This window comes from Gymnoscopelus microlampas (genome assembly GCF_963454915.1).
Source record: "Gymnoscopelus microlampas genome assembly, chromosome: 11".
NCBI lineage: Eukaryota > Metazoa > Chordata > Actinopteri > Myctophiformes > Myctophidae > Gymnoscopelus > Gymnoscopelus microlampas.
The window spans coordinates 23,947,266-23,964,893 of NC_139948.1; the positions used below are offsets into that span (position 1 = coordinate 23,947,266).

Below are 17,628 nucleotides of genomic sequence, written 5' to 3' on the forward strand. Positions count from 1 at the left end.
TCAATAACTGACAACTCTTCACAAAAATAAATACATGAATTAATCCATTTTTAAAAGTTGCCTCAGAAATAAAATTCGTTAGAGAAAGTATGATCAACTGCAACTGAATATAGCCTAACTAGCCCAAAATATTACTCTTTTAATATTGAAACTTTGAATTTCATTGCTTGCTGCCTTGTAAATTACAAGGCAGCAAGCAATGAAATTACTAATCATGTTTTTCCTATAATATTAACATTATTCTATTATTATAAATGTAATTGAATAATAGTTCAGTACACAATTTCTTCTATTTGTTGATTATGTTTTTTTAACGGATGAACTGAAAACGTTCTCTATCGGTTTTCATTTAACATATTTTGTATCAATGTTGTGGAACTATATTAAGTTATATTTAACAAGACACATAGTAAACAACAAACATACGGTAATTACAAAGTCAGGCTCATGTGGTTGATGGTCAAAATTATGCAAATTCACTATTCACTATTGGGGCCAGGGGCCTAATGCCCCCTATTACTATAGTGTCTAGCGGAGCCAGTATTGCAGTTGTTTTCAGTCAGATATTATTATGAAGTAATGTATCATCGAATTTAATTCATGTCTCCACTGCATTTCCTTTTACATTAATGTAAAACCCGGGGTGTATCATGCAATAATTTTACAGGCCCCATCGTAGCAGCAAGTGAAGCCTGTGTTTCGACATCCCATAGCCAATAGAGCGGTCACTTGCGCTGTAATTGGTTAATTGGTTGTCAGGCAACCACTGTTTTCTGCGTGTCTGACCAGAGACAGGACGCTCGTCCGTCCGGACCATGGGATCCAGATTGCACTGTGTTTAGATCATGGATGTATGGTTGATCTCCATGCGGATGTGACATTTCAGAGAGGAGCGCGACCGCCATTTTGAGATTTTACCTTCGACTCAACATCACAAACCACGGGAGCTGCTGAGAGGAGCGCACAGGCTATGACCGGGCACATTTCTTCATAGAAAACACACGTTAGAAATGCAACGGGGGCGCCGTGTTTTACTGTATTTCGTGTTAGGCTTGGTTTGATGCACCGGACCGTGGCAACTATTGTCTTGGTAAACTTCGACATTAGTGCTATTCCAGTTTAGAAGCTGGTTTGAATGGGTCGCTTTTTTCTCCGCTCTCCCCCAGACGAGGGACAATCGGAGGAGCACACGGACTGGGGATATTGCGGGCAAAGTTGTTGAATGTGTTTCGATAGCAGATGAGCCTTTGTTTTCATTGTTGTTGTACCTACATCATTAGTTGGCTGCCCAGTGTCAGGTAGCTTAATATTTGTTTGTCCGGCTGCAGCTTCTTGTGGAGTGAGTTGACGTTGTTGCCCCACATTACTCCTCCGGGGTAAAGTCGGATTTGATTTAGCTTCACCCAGCAGCGGGCCTCCCCCTCGTCGGAGCCCCCAGTCATCATCCCGCACCGTCAGCGAGACTCGCACCCGTCAAAGCGCCGAGATTGGGCGAATAGCGAGCAAATACGTCCGCGTTTCTCTGCCTGCCCCCCCGCCGACCTCCCCTCCCCAATCCCCGGCGCTGACAGCAGAAAAGGCCGAGGTCGTGATAGAGCAGGCCCAGCCGCCGAGGCTCGACCTGTCGTCTAGCCCACCTCCGCATCCTCAAACCCCCCGCCAGCAGCCCAGGGAACCCACCCTGGACAAGGTCGAGGGGAACAAAGATACCACAACAACCCCACCATCTGCCACCATGAACCATCACCATCACACCCAGCAACAGCAGCAGAAAGCCGGCGAGCAGCAGCTCAGCGAACCCGAGGACATGGAGATGGAAGGTAAGCAGAAAAGGAAGGCCACAATGAACCATGACAGGAGCAAAACAATGGCTATGATCCCACTGATCCGTCAGAAATGGGTGAAGTTGTGTGGTAGAGCAGAGCTCAACTTTACAGTAAACACGAAGGCCTGAATCTAGCTGGGATAGCCAGCTGTAATATTGCGTCCATTGCAGTAGAGCCGAAGTGAAGCTGACCTACATGATGGAAGTTAAGTTACTTTACTCTAAAATAGACTTAGTGTATTTTTTTTCCAGCTGTAGAAAATTCCCCAAATGTGTTGTTTATAAGTAGTATTGTAGCCCTGTGTCGACCTCATAGATAATTCATTCGCCCTGTATTTCTGCGTTGTTGGTCAAACTGTCCATTTTTTTTGTTGTTGTTGATGATTGATTGATTTACTATGGCTAGAACACGATGCGGTTGCCATGCCGTCACCGTTTAAAACTCACATATAAGTCATTTATTAATGTATAGAGCGTGCAGTTTGTGTTTAAATGTTTGTAAACATCCGCCCGCAATTAGTGCAAGGCAATTAATGACCCCATAGCAAGGTAATGAACATTCTGCTTCTACTTTATGTACACTGATTGTTTCAGCTATGTTATTTAGACGGGTGGAATCATTATTAAAAACTACTATATAGCCAATGAATAGATCGCACAACGTTAGCTTTATGATCAGCTGATGTAAAATGTGTATTAATTAATATGTGAAAACGGTAGCCTGTTGGCTGGTAAAACGTCAGATTGGACAATTCGAGGCCCTGATCGCAAACTTGCCGTTGAACGAGAAATCGGTCAGTATGAATATAAAAACATTGAATTAATGGCACTATTTAAATTGTAAATGCCCTTTATCTGGTTTAAGGTTTTACATAGATTTTCGTTTTAGATTACTTTGCATCACCGGCATAGATGAAAATAACGCTCAACTAATACCTAACGTTAAGTTCACTAGCTGTGGAGCTAACGGCTTATTTTTTTTTACTTCGCCGTGCGACCGTATCGCTCGACAAAAATGACGTATTTTCAATTTAAACAAGTATTTCTTAAGTTGAAACACGCCATTTATGTCGAGCCACTAGGTATAAATAATTAAGCCTTAACGACGAGGCATCCTGCTCCAAGGCCCTGTCTTCTATGCTAACGTGCTAACACCAGGGGGGTGTGTAGCATTTCCAAAATGGTGGCTTGTATTTTACGACCATCGATTTATAGCTTGACAATTAGGCCTTGGTTTGCAAATAAACCCTGCTGTTTATGTCCATGTCTCAGGTGTGTTTGAACCCATATTGGTTGTATTACGCCACATTAAGTATACATGTGATGTTAACAACACGGTGGCTGTTCATTTCCGTCACTATGAAACGTTAATGTAGCTTTGGTGGTGGCTATTCTGGCTTTATTGTTGGCCTCCAGATGAAGCTAATGTTAGCCTTCTTGCTGCTTGTCAGTGTTGATGTTACTAAATTGACAATGGCTGTAGTCGCGGTGCTATTCTAAATAAGAAGCATGCTGCGGGCTAAAATACCAGTTTGATTTAGATTGACTCCAGTTAACGGCATGTCTGACTAGTTTGTAGGGTGCTGTTGTGGCAGATAGTGTTGCTGCGGCACAGGCCCGCATGGGGGCTTGACTAGCGCTGGCGGGGATTTGCTGCTTCATTGTATGAAGGGACAACGCGTGGGGCTCGCCATTTTTAATGATCTCTGTTTTGTTGGTCTAGTTTGCAGTCAGGATTGCGTCTGTCACCGTTTGGCAGATGTTCCATACACAGGGCGGCCCTCAGAACGGCACATTTTTTTATTTAATTATTTATTAACGTCAACTTTGGGCCAGGCTAGGCTAATGGAAGCCCTCAGCATCACTGCGTCATTCAGTCCTTGTGATTTGAGGATCTGTTTGTCTACCCTGTTTTGCCTTTTTACACATTTGCTTTCCTCAGCAGGCTATGTCATGGCAGTTTTTCATTTTTTATTTCATTTCAATAGATTTCATTTTAACAGCAGGTGCATCCACCCTAGTTTATTTTGTGCAGAACAAACTCCCGATGATGCTGCTGCTTATCCCACTGGACTCTCATTGTCCCCTAAATGTACAACAATGTCAACACCAGATGGACATCAAAACCTGTGTGTGTGGTCACCAACTCCAGCTTCATCGTCTACTATGTATCCTGCTTTGCTAAGCCAGCACAATGTGACGAATTACCGCTCACCACTTGCATTAATCCACCAAACCACATTGTCTTTATGGTGATAGACTCAAGAAGACATTTGAAGTGAAATGCCTGCGCCAATTAAAACTAAGTTCTGAATATCTCACTCATTTAGTCCACAATAACAAAGCCATCTACCGATTGACTCTGCAACAGCACTTCAGTTTGCTGTGTTTCTGTTTTAGTTGGGTTATGCTGTTAATTGTTACTGACTGGTGGCATTCTCTCACACTCTTATGTTGATGCCTGTTACAGCTGCTACTGCATTGTGTTGAAATATTTCTATGATTCCTTACAGCAGCTATTGTGTACTCACTGTACTGTGGTCTAAATTAGCAACAGGAAGAATATTGGCCACATGTTCTTCAGTCATATATGCAATACAATCTATAGTTCGAATTATTGTGAGCTTGTAGATCTGCTGTTTTCAGGCATGGTCAGGTTCATGCAGGTCTAATAGGTTTTAATAGTGTTTTTGACAACACCAGAGTCGTAGTTACTAGTTGTCTGGTTGTTATCGATCTGTTATAACTGCAATTCCCACAAGTCCATTGAAAATGTAATCGGAAGCACCACGCCAAAACGCAATCATGGTTTAATCCGAAGGGCTCAGTCCTATTCTGCGAGTGAACTTACCGCTCCACCAGATCAGAAACATCTGATCGGAAACAGTAGGAGCATTTAATCAACCGCTAAAGCCTAATTTATACTCTGTAGTATGACGTGAATGCGTGTTGTGAACAAGTGAACTCAAAACTAGATTAAATGCCTTAAAAGGTGCAGTTGATTTTTTTAATTCACAGGTATAAATCATCACATTTGAATTGATTGTCATGCTTTCTTGTTCCCGAATAACAGGCATAACCATGTAAGTGAAAGCAAAATCTTGGAAAATTTGTTATTTTATTCCAGAATAGTTAGTTTTGGTTTTCTTTCAGACTCAGAGGATGCGCCACAAACTTGATAAGGGTTAGGAAAAGTTGAGGGTTGTTTTTGTATACTGCTCATACTCTGGGGAACCAGTGCCTCCTTACAGTGTAGTCGGCTTGCCTCCAAGACAACCTATCACCCAATTTTCATTTATTTCAGTGACTGAATTTAGTTTCACCTTCATGGGTACAATTTAGCAGCATAACCTAGCCCTGTGCTGGTGGGGAAGGTGCAGACAAGGAGTAGAGGCGGGAAGTTGTCTTGGACCTGACTGACATGTACAGTTTGTAAGTTGTAATCCACTTGGCAAAATGAGGTCAGGCTCCTGGGTGACGAAGACTTGGCCTGTAATGTTACCTGCAGATGTGTCCTCAAACACACTCACTTACTGCCACTGGAGTCATATTGGAGGTGGCTCGCAATCAAATGCTGCTTTCTCATTTGGAAAATGTCAGGGGAATCAGGTTGGGAGTGACATTGTCCGGTGTTGGCTTTTCACACATGTAGCATACAACAGGAGTATGTACGTTTCAGATGCTTTAACACATGAAGGCAAATAGGCCATTTGATAAGGTGAGGGGTGGTGTCTGGGTAGGAGACGCACACATTAGCTTCTCCCATTTAAATATTATATACCAGCGCAAGAAAGATGCGAGGATCAAATGAAATCTTGTTTTACTTTCTTCCACAGAACATGACAGATGCATTTAATTGCTTGACATGTAGTCTCCCATTGATGCACCCATGTTTAAAACGCAAACAAAACATCTTTCCTACCATAGTAGGCCTAATGTAGACAACGAGCTACAACCTACTTTTCATCAAAACCAGCCATCCTCTAGGGCTGGGTATTACCTACAACCTCACGTGTGTCATACTAAATATACTTCCTAGACCACCGATTGCTGATGTTTTGACCAATTGTCAGAAGATGTAGAGTTTCCAAATCAATTTGAAAAACTTCGTTAACATTTAAACAAAAAGCAAGGAAATAAAAACAAATACAAATAAATAATGTTTTGATCCATAAATGCAAAAGATTTAATCTTGTATATTGTTATTGTCGAGCAGAAACTGATGCTGATTGTTTTTTTTTAAAGCCGCGTCACACAGCATTTCCTTCCTTATCGATATGGTAGCCTTTGTATCGATACGATTATCGGCAAGGAATACGATACGATTATTGGTATCGATTAATTGAACCCACCCCTACCATCCTCTGAGCTGGAAAAACATCTGTGAATATTTCTAACTCAAACGCTAATAAAGCAGAATTAAACTGGATTTCAGTTAATTACTGTATTTCTCTCTCCAAACACCTCGGAATGAGGGGAGGCTCCACCCGTCGACAATGGCAGCGGCATCGACACGTCCATTCGCTGAATGTAAATTCACCGGTCAATCACAGTGCCCATTAACATATGGTGCCATTTTTAGCTCAATCGGACATCACCCCACTAGGCCTGTCACAATTATTACATAATCGCCTAATCACTATTATTTGAGATAATCGCAATTACTTTTAATAATCGTTTCCATGTTGAAAAATGTTCATACCTTTAAAAAAAACATTTTCCAAAAATAGCAGATCTACAAGCTTACGAGTCACGTGACACGTAAGCTTGCAGATCTGCTATTTCTACCTTTTTAAAAAAAAAATTTTTTGGATGTAAACAAAGTGTCCGGTGGGTGGGGGAGTCTTGTCTATCCACTGGAACAAAAACGTTTTACCACGATTGGTCATTTTGTTTCTGTGGCTCGTTTTCACCAAAAAAAGGAATCCGAGCTACAAGTTTCTACAAATCCTAATGGACGGAAGTGCCGTTTTTTGGGTCGACGTCACATCCGTCAATTCCTTCTATCAGCGTTGAGGGATCATTCCTAAGTTGCGTTATCATAGCATATTTGCAGACATAAGGCACTCCATGAAGTCACTTCTTTTAGAAACGTGCTCCTCTGTCTCAATCTTTCATAATATGCTTTAATAGATGAAACGGAGTGTGTGGAGTTGTCTAATTTGCTCGGGATAATTGTCCTCATCTCTGTGTGCATGTGGTGTGTGACTACTTGTAGCTTAATCCTGCATTGTGCCCATAATTATGCTGCCTAGTGTCTACTGTGATGTAGCATTGTTTGTTGTGCGGGCACGTACGTGCGCACACACACTGTCATAGTCACATGTACCCTCCCCCCTTCTCTTTCTCTAAAATCTTCCATCTTTGATGGTCCATCTCTCACTTCCTTTTAGTTTTGGTAATGCGCACAATTGATGCTCTCACACAGACACACATGTATACGTGGAAGAAAGAGACTTGTCATGCTGTCTCAGCAGGGTTTCCCCGGTGAAATGTGCGAGAAGTAGGGATGAGGACTGGGAACCATTGCCAGTTTGGTACCGGTTCCTGATTGGTAGAACCTAAATGCTAATCCTGGACAAAAGGTACTGCTGTCTGTATTTGACAGTCGGTTGAGTTCATTCAAGTGTTTGCCAAACATCACTAGGGCAAGCCACCCAGGTACTTTATATCAACAGCTGTTAAGTTTCAATTCTTTTCCATCCAGGAAAACAACGGCATGCACAATCGATTACTAGCGCACAATCTCACCTCACTGGCTCTATCATCCCTGTTCAGTCACAGTACCCTGTCAATGATGTTGAACCATTTTCAATGTAATGATAGAAATTGAATCGATCGGCAATAAAAAACATCGCCAAATTTGTGAACTCGACACAAATGTCACATCATCTCTCAACTTCGAATACATTTTATTTTTTACACACACACACACACACACACACACACACACACACACACACACACACACACACACACACACACACACACACAGCTCACAGTTTCAGGACAACATTCATTGAAATGAATGGACGCAGGGGGTGCATCCATCGCCTCCTCTCCCAATACACAAACAAACCTGTTTGTGATTGACTGACGGCTTTGAAGATGTCGATCGCGATCGACTGGTTACCACAGATGTACAGCATTTACCTTATACTATATTGTGTATGAGCAGAAGATGTAATAAGCAGAGGTAGATGCAGGCAGACCTACTCATAATTGGCTGAGCACAGGCTGCTGAGGCAGAGCGGGAGCATCAGAGGTAGTTGATGGCAGAAAATATACCTGCAATTGTTTGTTGGTCAGCAATAACCTTCAACGTCTTTGGTGGCATTGTATATTATCATATATCATTAATTTGTATAATGAATTATTATCCAGCGATGGATTTCTGCGATTGCACATTTGGCGCAGACAATTGTTTATTGTTATGCTAAAGTGTTACCCCTTGAGTCTGCGTAATATATATCAGCTAGCAAGCTAAACCCCCAAGCTAAAAAAGTACTGTCAGCTACACTGTTTCAGAGACAGTGAATTCTTATTAAACTATTAATTTTTATGTAATATAATGCTGACCTGACTGAGTTTCTAATAATCTAATAAATGAACTAGGCTATTGTTTCAGACAGAGCACTGACAACATCCCCAGGGAGGGGTGGTCTCTGTAAATTGTGTTTGGGCCATTCATCAAGCAAATGGTGACGGCTTATCAAACAACGTCACACTGATAAGTAGCTGCATGCGCGCAGTTTAAACGGTTTCCCCTTCAGTCCGGGTTTAGATCTGCCTACTGTATCTGTTCATTTCCACTCACACATACATGAACACAAACAGCTGTTTCCGTGTTCGAAAAGTCCCAGAACTATTTTCCTCATCGAACACGGACAGCATAGGGTTCTGACTAAACCAACACACTGTCATATACGTGTTTGGTAATTTACTTTTGCGTTCTATCGTTAAATAAAACTATATTTGCTAGTCTGTGATCCTGTCCACAGAAACGCTAAAAAATATGGCTAATTCTGCAAAAGTGAGCTAGCCCTTTGATTGGCTGGCCGAGTGAGGAACAGTGCCACAGATTTACCATAGAGATGTATACAGTGGCCGAATACAGTATCGCATTGACATGTGTAGATCCCATATGCTGCGTAGTTTTTTTAGATGCCATATTCTGAGAGGACATTGAGCCCTCGTTGGCTGGCCTTTTACCAAAGCCAGCCAATGAGGAAAACGTGACGAGAAAATGACGACTAGTTGCGCCTCCGTTTACTGATCAGCCCTGCGAGCTGATAAAAATTGTCATACTATAATAAACACACCACCATATGCATACTGTATACTCTGCTCCATTGTAAGCTATGGGGATCCTACTTTATCTAAAGCACTGAAAGTAAATGACCTTTGTAAATGAAATAAAGTATAAATCAGGATTATTCAATTAGGCTTTAGTCAATACTGTCAGTACAACAGTGTCATGCACCGCAAATGGCTGATCTACAAGCTCAAGTTGCATCCAACACATTGTGGGCTTGTAGATTGGCTATTTTCAGTGTATGACAGAGCATAGATTAGGCATGTCTTAGGCTAAAAAAAGAACAGATCTACAAGCCAACATGTTGCATCAGGACTCATTTTTCGCTTAGATGTTAGGTTTTGTTAGCTTGTAGATTTAATCTATAGATGTTGTGACAATGTTAGCTTTAGATCCATTCTTTTAGGAACGCAAGCATAAATTGAGCTTGTTGCCTTCTTTATTGTGGAAGCCAAAATAAACCCACACTTAAAATTTGAACATGTGGGAGCTGGTCTCAGTCAGCTACCAGTTAGCTAGATTTTCTAATCCTAATTCTAGGAGACCGGTCTGCCCTTCTTCCTGAGTTTCCATTGCTAGGTTGGAGTGGAAGAGTCAACTTTGCTCGGGGGTTAAACGCAACACAAAGTGAAGCCACAAATGCATGGAACTGTTGATTTGGGGGGCCGGGGGAATAAAAAATGACATGACGTTGAGCAATATTTTGTCTATGCTCGAAGAACGCGAGTAGAATGATAATTGCAGTAGAAATTGTTTTTAGTGCAATCGATTTTCACCAACGCTGGTAAAGGACTAGAGAGAATTAGTCAGTTAAGTGCAAGTTTTGATCGCGTCCACTCCGGTGGGAATGCTTCTTAATCGCTATGACAATTAGTTGGTCGATAGGTCAGTCCAGCAGTACTCTCAGTATCTCAAACAGCTGGCCACATAACCATGGAATTTGCTGTGCAGCGTCATACTCCTCAGCGGATGAACTGTATGATCTTGGAGATCCCATCGTCTTTACTCTAATTTCACCCTCAGGCCAGGGCCGTATTAATGTCAAAATGCGCACTAGGCAACGGACAGTTTTCGGGCCCCCCCCCCCAGCGCACATGCACGCGCGCGACCCATGCGCGCGCGCGAAGCGCGCGCGAAATTTTGCGGTTATTTCGCGGATTGTGGCCGTTTTTGGGCGTTTCTTTGTTACTTTATTTCGGTTTTAGGGTTAGGGTTAGGGTTAGGTTAGGCTTATGTTATTTAATTTAAAAAAAAAAAAAAAAAAAAAAATATTATTATTATTTTTTTTTTTTGGGGGCATTTTTCGGCCCCCCACCCGACAAGACATAGGCATGTGCCTACATTGCCTGTGCATAAACACGGCCCTGCCTCAGGCCAAAATGTCCACTTGCACCAAAGCTGAATCAATCTAATTATGGTCTCCACTCTCCAGAGGATGTACCTTAACCATTTGAGTGACACCATTGCACTGCCTCCAGTGACACCTTCAGGCCAAAATTAAACTTTGGATGTTGAATTTCTCATAATTTACAGTAGTGGCCAGATTGCAGGATGTATCTTACTTATATTGGTGACCCGTATCGCCTTTCCTGTTGCCGCCTTTTGTGATTATGATGTATTTTTTTTGTTTATCAAATCGTAAATCTTTTCCCCTTCTGTGTGTAGCTGGGGACACAGATGACCCCCCAAGGATCCCAGCCAACCCAGTGATCAATGGGAACATGACCATGGGAGACGGACACAATAACACAGAGGAAGACATGGAAGATGGTGAGCAGGACAACAACCAGTTTCTCCCTCTGTTATTTTCTTTAGCTGTTTGTCTCCGTTCTCTCTTTTTTCCTTTTTTCTCTCTATTACACACACTGTCTCTGTTTTACTCCGTCTGTGCTGTCTCTCGCAAGGTCTCACTGCAGATATCCTCTTTTACATTCACTTCAGTGTCATTCTTAGACATGACTACGAGCACACAGCCCAAACAGACAGGTCATGACTACACATCTTTCTCCCACTCCATCTCCCTTTTCCTGTCCTCTCCACCTATCTAAATCTCTGGTTCTGTGTTTCCCCCATCTGTCCCTCTGCAGATACCAGCTGGCGGTCGGAGGCGACGTTTCGCTTCGTCGTGGAACGTTTTAGCCGCCTTAGTGAGTCTGTGCTGAGCCCATCCTGCTTCGTCAGGAACCTTCCCTGGAAGATCATGGTGATGCCGCGCTTCTACCCTGACCGGCCACACCAGAAGAGTGTTGGATTCTTCCTGCAGTGCAATGCAGAGTCCGACTCCACGTAAGTGACACGCATGGGCGTGTGCACACATGTGATGCCATACTTCTTTCCTTTAACTGTTTTAATGATTAGGTACATGGATAGTATACATAGGGTGTTAAGGATGGGGGGGGGCATGGATTCTTGTAAGAATTGTGAATCTTCTTGTGCATAAGTACACACAACTTTTGGTCCTTGTTACACCCACACACGCACACCTTGCCACACAATGGTGAAAATGTACTACCTGGCTAATTTATTTAATTTATATATCTATTTTAGTCGGGTGAACTTTTCAGAAAATGTTCAACACCATATTGTTGGTAAGGAAATCCCGTATTCTGTACAGATACCAAAACAATACCGTTTCGAATACCTTTTTGAGTGTAACAAAATAAGCCAAACTTCTAAATAGTTAATTATATGTTATATTAACGCTCTATGTAGACAGATACAGATACTCATGTTTTTTTGGTTCTCAGAAACCATTGGTCTGATTGAATTCCCACTCTGCACTGCACCCCCTGGTCACGTGGGACAGACACCAAGTTTGACGTCAATCGGTCGAACGGTGGCCCAGTATTGCTCGGGACAGACGCTCAGATGCTCAGACACACATACTGTAGATTCTGTGAATTTATGGATGATGTCGCTATATTTTGTGTGTGTGTGAGAGCGCAGTTTTTAGAATACAACAATTGCGATGTGTTGTCTATTTTTCTAGCATTTTTCATCTGAGAAGAATGCCCCTGTTGAATTAGCATAAACTTAACATGAAATGATCTTACTCAGTCATTAACAACAGCGCATCTGTGTCTCTGGCTGCAGAGACCCTGCACAGGGGCTGTTTGACATCAAACTAGCCAGTTACAATACGTCCATTCCAATTCTGCTTATCATACACCGACATTTAACAGTGATTACAAAACCGATGTACACACAAGGGCATATACATACACATCTGATCTTATCCTGTCAGCCAGCAGAAACTAATGCCTGGCTGCTTATAAACCAGCAACCGTTGGAAAGACCTAAGTGGGGTGCCAGAGACAGGATATTGAGGAGCAGCTGTCTGGATCCATTTAAACAGTCTTTCTCCAACATAGTATACAAAATATATATTCATATAGTCACACACAACTAAGGATAACTGAGGCTTTATACAAAGTCCTCACATATTAAAGAAAACAAGCAAGATAAACAATGTTAATATACCAAACAAGACGAATAACAAGTACATTGCCTCTTGTCCATATTGCTCAAGCTATGTGTACACATAACACATGTATCGCACACAGTCTCAGTGGTAGGTTACAGTGTGGTGGTGTGTGTTTCAGGTCGTGGTCGTGCCATGCCCAGGCCATGCTGAAGATCATCAACTATAAAGATGATGAAAAGTCCTTCAGTCGCAGGATCAGCCACCTGTTCTTTCACAAGGAGAACGACTGGGGCTTCTCCAACTTCATGTCCTGGAGTGTGAGTACAGGGAACGGAGAAGGGAGACGCAAGCTTTTTTTTTTTACCAGACATGTGTAATTTGTTATTGTTATTGGTGGAAGAACAAACTGAAATGATCAGAAATTAGCTTCAGATTGAACCTGTTGAGTTGTGCTGGATTGCAATCTGTTTCTGTTGGAGCCATATTTATGTTGATGGATGAAAAAAAGAACATGTTATGATTCAAGCCCACTTTTGTGTTTTTTAACTTCAACGTTGAAAGCTAGATCAGATGCCACAACACACATCTGTGCAAGTGTGATAATTTAGGCAGGTACACAGTAAAGTCTTTGAGTCCTTGAGAGTGTAGAAATGGAAGTAAATGCTTCCATTTGTACAGTCTCAAGAGTTTAAATTCATTCTGTTATACAGTGTAGTGATTATGCCGCTAATTAATTGTGTACAGCATAGAACCTTTTATATTACATCAATGTGGGTGAACCATGACCCTGATGTTCCTCAGTGTTTTGAGTTCTTGGATAACCAGACCTGACTGCTTTCCTTGCCCATGTTACACTTTTTCATGGTATTTGTGTTTTCAGGATGTGACCGATCCAGAGAGAGGCTTCATTGAGGATGACAAAGTCTCCTTTGAAGTCTATGTGCAGGCCGATGCTCCACATGGAGTGGCGTAAGTAGTTACTAGTTTCCCTTCTCTCTCCAACCTAATCTACTCTAGTCTCTTTCTGGAGGTGTGTGAATTAGCCTGCAACCTTTCTACATGGCTGTGTGTCTCTCTCTCTCCAGTTGGGACTCAAAGAAACACACAGGCTATGTGGGTCTGAAGAACCAGGGAGCAACCTGCTACATGAACAGCCTACTACAGACACTCTTCTTCACCAACCAACTAAGACGGGTACGTGTTTGTGTGTGATGTGATGTGTGATGTTTGTCATGTCCTTGTGTTTGGTTTTCTTTGCATATCTGATGGGGCTGGGCAATATTTTTTTGATATTCTGTCGATATTGTTGAGACTAGATGTGATATTGTGATATTTCATTTTGTCCATATCTGACTTGTCCTCTAGGCGGTGTACATGATGCCCACAGAGGGTGATGACTCATCCAAGAGTGTTCCTCTGGCCCTGCAGAGGGTCTTCTACGAGCTGCAACACAGCGACAAGCCTGTCGGCACCAAGAAACTCACCAAGTCCTTTGGGTAACCTACCTATCTGGACACACACAATCACATTTTCCACTTTAAAGCCTTTTCTCACCAAGTCAGTAATTGGTTCCAACTTCATTGTCAGTTTTTATTATTGTGGTGTGAATTGTGATATTGTACAAGCAATGAGTTGTTTTCTATGGAGAGCTGTTAATTACACTGACAGCATGTTATGGAACACAGACGGGATTATTTAAGCGTCAGGCTTCTTCGATGATAAGGGGGTCATTTGCAGCAAACGTAAAACATATGTAATCTTTTCCTAGTAATTGTATTTTTTTGATTGACTTATGCTTGTATGTGTGTGTGTGCATACAGGTGGGAGACATTAGACAGCTTCATGCAACATGACGTCCAGGAGTTGTGCAGAGTCGTGAGTCCTCATTTCATACTGGTCACTGCTCTCAAGTTTGCCGTGTGTAACTTCTGAAAAATGTACTTAATGCATTGCGTTTGTTCCAGCTCCTGGACAACGTTGAGAACAAAATGAAAGGCACCTGTGTTGAGGGAACCATCCCTAAGCTCTTCAGAGGAAAGATGGTGGTATGTTCACTCTCAATTCATCTCTCTCCCTCTGTCCTCATACTGTGACCGTCTATTTCTCTCACATGCTTTGAATGCTTGTCATGTTACTTTGTGTTTGATTTTAAATCAATTATTTTCTTAGCAATGTTTTATCGATTTAACTTTTAAAGATGTATTTCTGAATGAATTCAATCTTTATTTTAGTTAGAACATGGTATTGGCTAAAAAAGAGCCTTAATCCGATCGCCCGGCCGGTTGATCATTTTGTTAATCGGCCGATTAATCGATAATGAAAATAATCGATAGTTTCAGCCCTGATTATTTTTTTTGTAATCAATTAAATAATAAAATGTAATCAAAATCATTGAATTAAAGGTAGGGTAAGTGATTTTCTTTGGTTAAAATAAGTGTTCAATAGCTCTATATTCTGATAGTACTCATTGCTATAGTGTTTGTTCAGTAAAACGAGTCTCCTTGTCTCTCCAGCTCTTTATAAAACAGAAAATGCATTTTCGTTTCAGTTTCATTTCCAATTTTATCCAATCAGGATAAAGAACTCAATCAGGATATAGATTAAACAAGTGAAATTGGAAGTGATGACACTAAGAAATGAGCAGGCAAAATTGGAACTGGAACACTATAAAAATGCTTAAAAATGGGTACTTTCTCCTGATTGGCTGAGATTTTGACACCTACCGGAAAATGTATGTCTGTTAAAGAGCTGGAGAGACGGGGTGACTCCTGTTACTGAACAAACACTCTATAGCAATGATTACTATCAGAATATAGTGCTTTAACCTTTTAACAAAATACTTCTTGTTTTAACCCAAACATATCACTTACCCTACCTTTAACTGTTTCAGCCCTATTTTGAAACGAAGGAACCGTCTACCAGTGTTAACATGTTTTTGTGTGGTGTCCCTCTCCAGTCATACATCCAGTGTAAGCACGTGGACTACAGGTCAGAGCGGATAGAAGACTACTATGACATCCAGCTCAGCATCAAAGGAAAGAAGAACAGTGAGTACACTCCAGCGCTACTCACCTTTATCCACCTTCCTCCTGTTTCTCCATGCTGCTGTACTCCTATCTGTTCACCGTTTTTCACTAGCTGGGGACTTCCTTTTTTAAGTAAAGGCGAGTGGTTGATTTTGTCAACTGACAGTGAAATTAGATGCAATGCAGCAGCATTTCGTTTTTGTGGTTCTCAACTGCACTGGTACTCTGCTGGTTTTTCCATCTTACCGGATGACAAGATAGTTTCCTACACTGTAAAGTGATAAGTGTTAATTTAACTCTGAGAGTGTACAAATGTAACCGTACTGCCTTTGGGGCATTTCTGAACCTTCATTCGATAGGAACAGTGGAAAGAGACAGGAAACGGGGAGAGAGTGAGAGAGTAGGAGAGTGACATACAGCAAATGGTCAAGCCGACTGGGAATTGAACCGGGGACTTCCCTGGCATTTGAGCCCAGGTGGTATGTGCCCTAACCACACTGCTTTCGGGCGACCACTGCACTCAGAGTTCCAAATGAATACATTGAAACTGAGGATTTACACTGTAACTTGCTAGCTAACCAGGCTGTTATGCTATACAGCAGCTAATTAGGACAAATGCCGTGCTAAAAACTGTATCCCTGTCAGAATCTGTGTCTGAAGATAGTCTTATGTGAAAAATATTTACAGGGAGAAAGACTGTCCAATTATGTCCACTCCTCCAAATTCCTTCTTGTTGACTTTACTCTCAATGTAAGTTTACTTAAAAAGTGTTGAGCTAGGGTACTTAAGGCTACGATTGTAAAATCATGAGGTGTTTATTTAAGACAGATTTTACCGTTGGAAAATCTAATAACTGCACTACTGCTGCTGGTTTTAAATGGTTTTCTAATTAACACTGAGGATTTTACTGTGTATCACCCCTTACCTAGTTTAGGAACATTCCATATTATGTACCTGTTGTGTCCAAAAGGTAACAAGGTTACATGAATTGAGATGACCTAGAAAGATGCTGTCATTTGAGTGTAAAATTTGACCAGCTGTGCCTCCGGTTTCCATAGTAATCAAGCCTGTCTGTGTACCAGCTGTGCACATATACTTGCACCTATCAAGCTTGTCGGGAAACGGATGAACATGAACAGACTCAGACAAAGTCATCAGACATGCGATTAAGATAAAAACATGGATGATGTGTTGGAGTTTTTCTTTGTAATTTTATACATTTATTATGTTGTATTTTATTTTTATATAATGGATATAAGGGTAGCTGTCCTGTCTGCCAAGGAATCAAACTAGGATGCATCCTATGCACCCTACTGTAATGAATCGGTTCTAAGCAGCTGTGTGTATATATGTGTATTAAAACAAGTTGTCATTGAAAAGAAGACAACAGCATGGCAAATAGACAATCAAATTGTGTAGTTCCCCACATAGAATGCAACCTTTCTAATCAAATGCAGGTGATAGTATCTCTGGATGGATGTTGTCTCGATCACTTGGGAGCATGTGAGGTACAACTTGTGTAAATGTATGAAAATCCTCACCCATCCTTACCCATCTCTCTCTCTCTTGTGCAGTATTTGAGTCTTTCAAAGACTATGTGGCAACAGAACAGTTGGATGGAGACAACAAATACGATGCAGGAGAGCACGGCCTACAGGTGAGTCTTCACCATAATCCATATTAACATTTATTTATGTATGTACTACATTCACATGCACGGACCTTGGTGGGTGTTTGTGCAGATATACACACACAATTGTTGCGCTCCTAGACACCCATGGTCATCCTACTATAATTCTAGTAACCTCTGTCTGTAGTGGGAGTAGGTGAAGCGTGAAGCTACCCGGTTCTCCTCAGTGGCTGGACCAATTGCTCTGATTTAGCACACAGCCATTGACCATTACCATCTGAACTTAACTGTGAAGCCCGTTTTTCAATTTCATCAAATCTGAGCTTCTTATTAGCGTTAATGTGTAAAACACTGTCGCCATGGTTACGGGGCTGCCCAGCTATGGGACGAACTGCCTCCCGGGTTGCC

General features: G+C 41.7%; 1 protein-coding gene across 2 annotated transcripts in view; it reads left to right on the top strand.

The window, feature by feature from the left end:
- The first annotated feature begins 1,352 nt into the window (after nt 1–1,352).
- Nucleotides 1,353–17,628, top strand: part of usp7 (ubiquitin specific peptidase 7 (herpes virus-associated)) — a 31,411-nt gene continuing 15,135 nt past the window's right edge. The window contains exons 1-11 of one of the 2 annotated variants that reach the window (XM_084070922.1): nt 1,353–1,820; nt 10,806–10,910; nt 11,228–11,426; nt 12,743–12,881; nt 13,445–13,533; nt 13,650–13,758; nt 13,930–14,060; nt 14,385–14,439; nt 14,529–14,609; nt 15,521–15,611; nt 17,165–17,247. In XM_084070922.1, coding sequence (XP_083927048.1) covers nt 1,736–1,820; nt 10,806–10,910; nt 11,228–11,426; nt 12,743–12,881; nt 13,445–13,533; nt 13,650–13,758; nt 13,930–14,060; nt 14,385–14,439; nt 14,529–14,609; nt 15,521–15,611; nt 17,165–17,247 — 1,167 coding nt within the window. In that variant the 5' untranslated portion in view covers nt 1,353–1,735. The remainder of the gene's footprint in view (nt 1,821–10,805; nt 10,911–11,227; nt 11,427–12,742; nt 12,882–13,444; nt 13,534–13,649; nt 13,759–13,929; nt 14,061–14,384; nt 14,440–14,528; nt 14,610–15,520; nt 15,612–17,164; nt 17,248–17,628) is intronic. The other variant, XM_084070921.1, reaches the window with a different exon arrangement.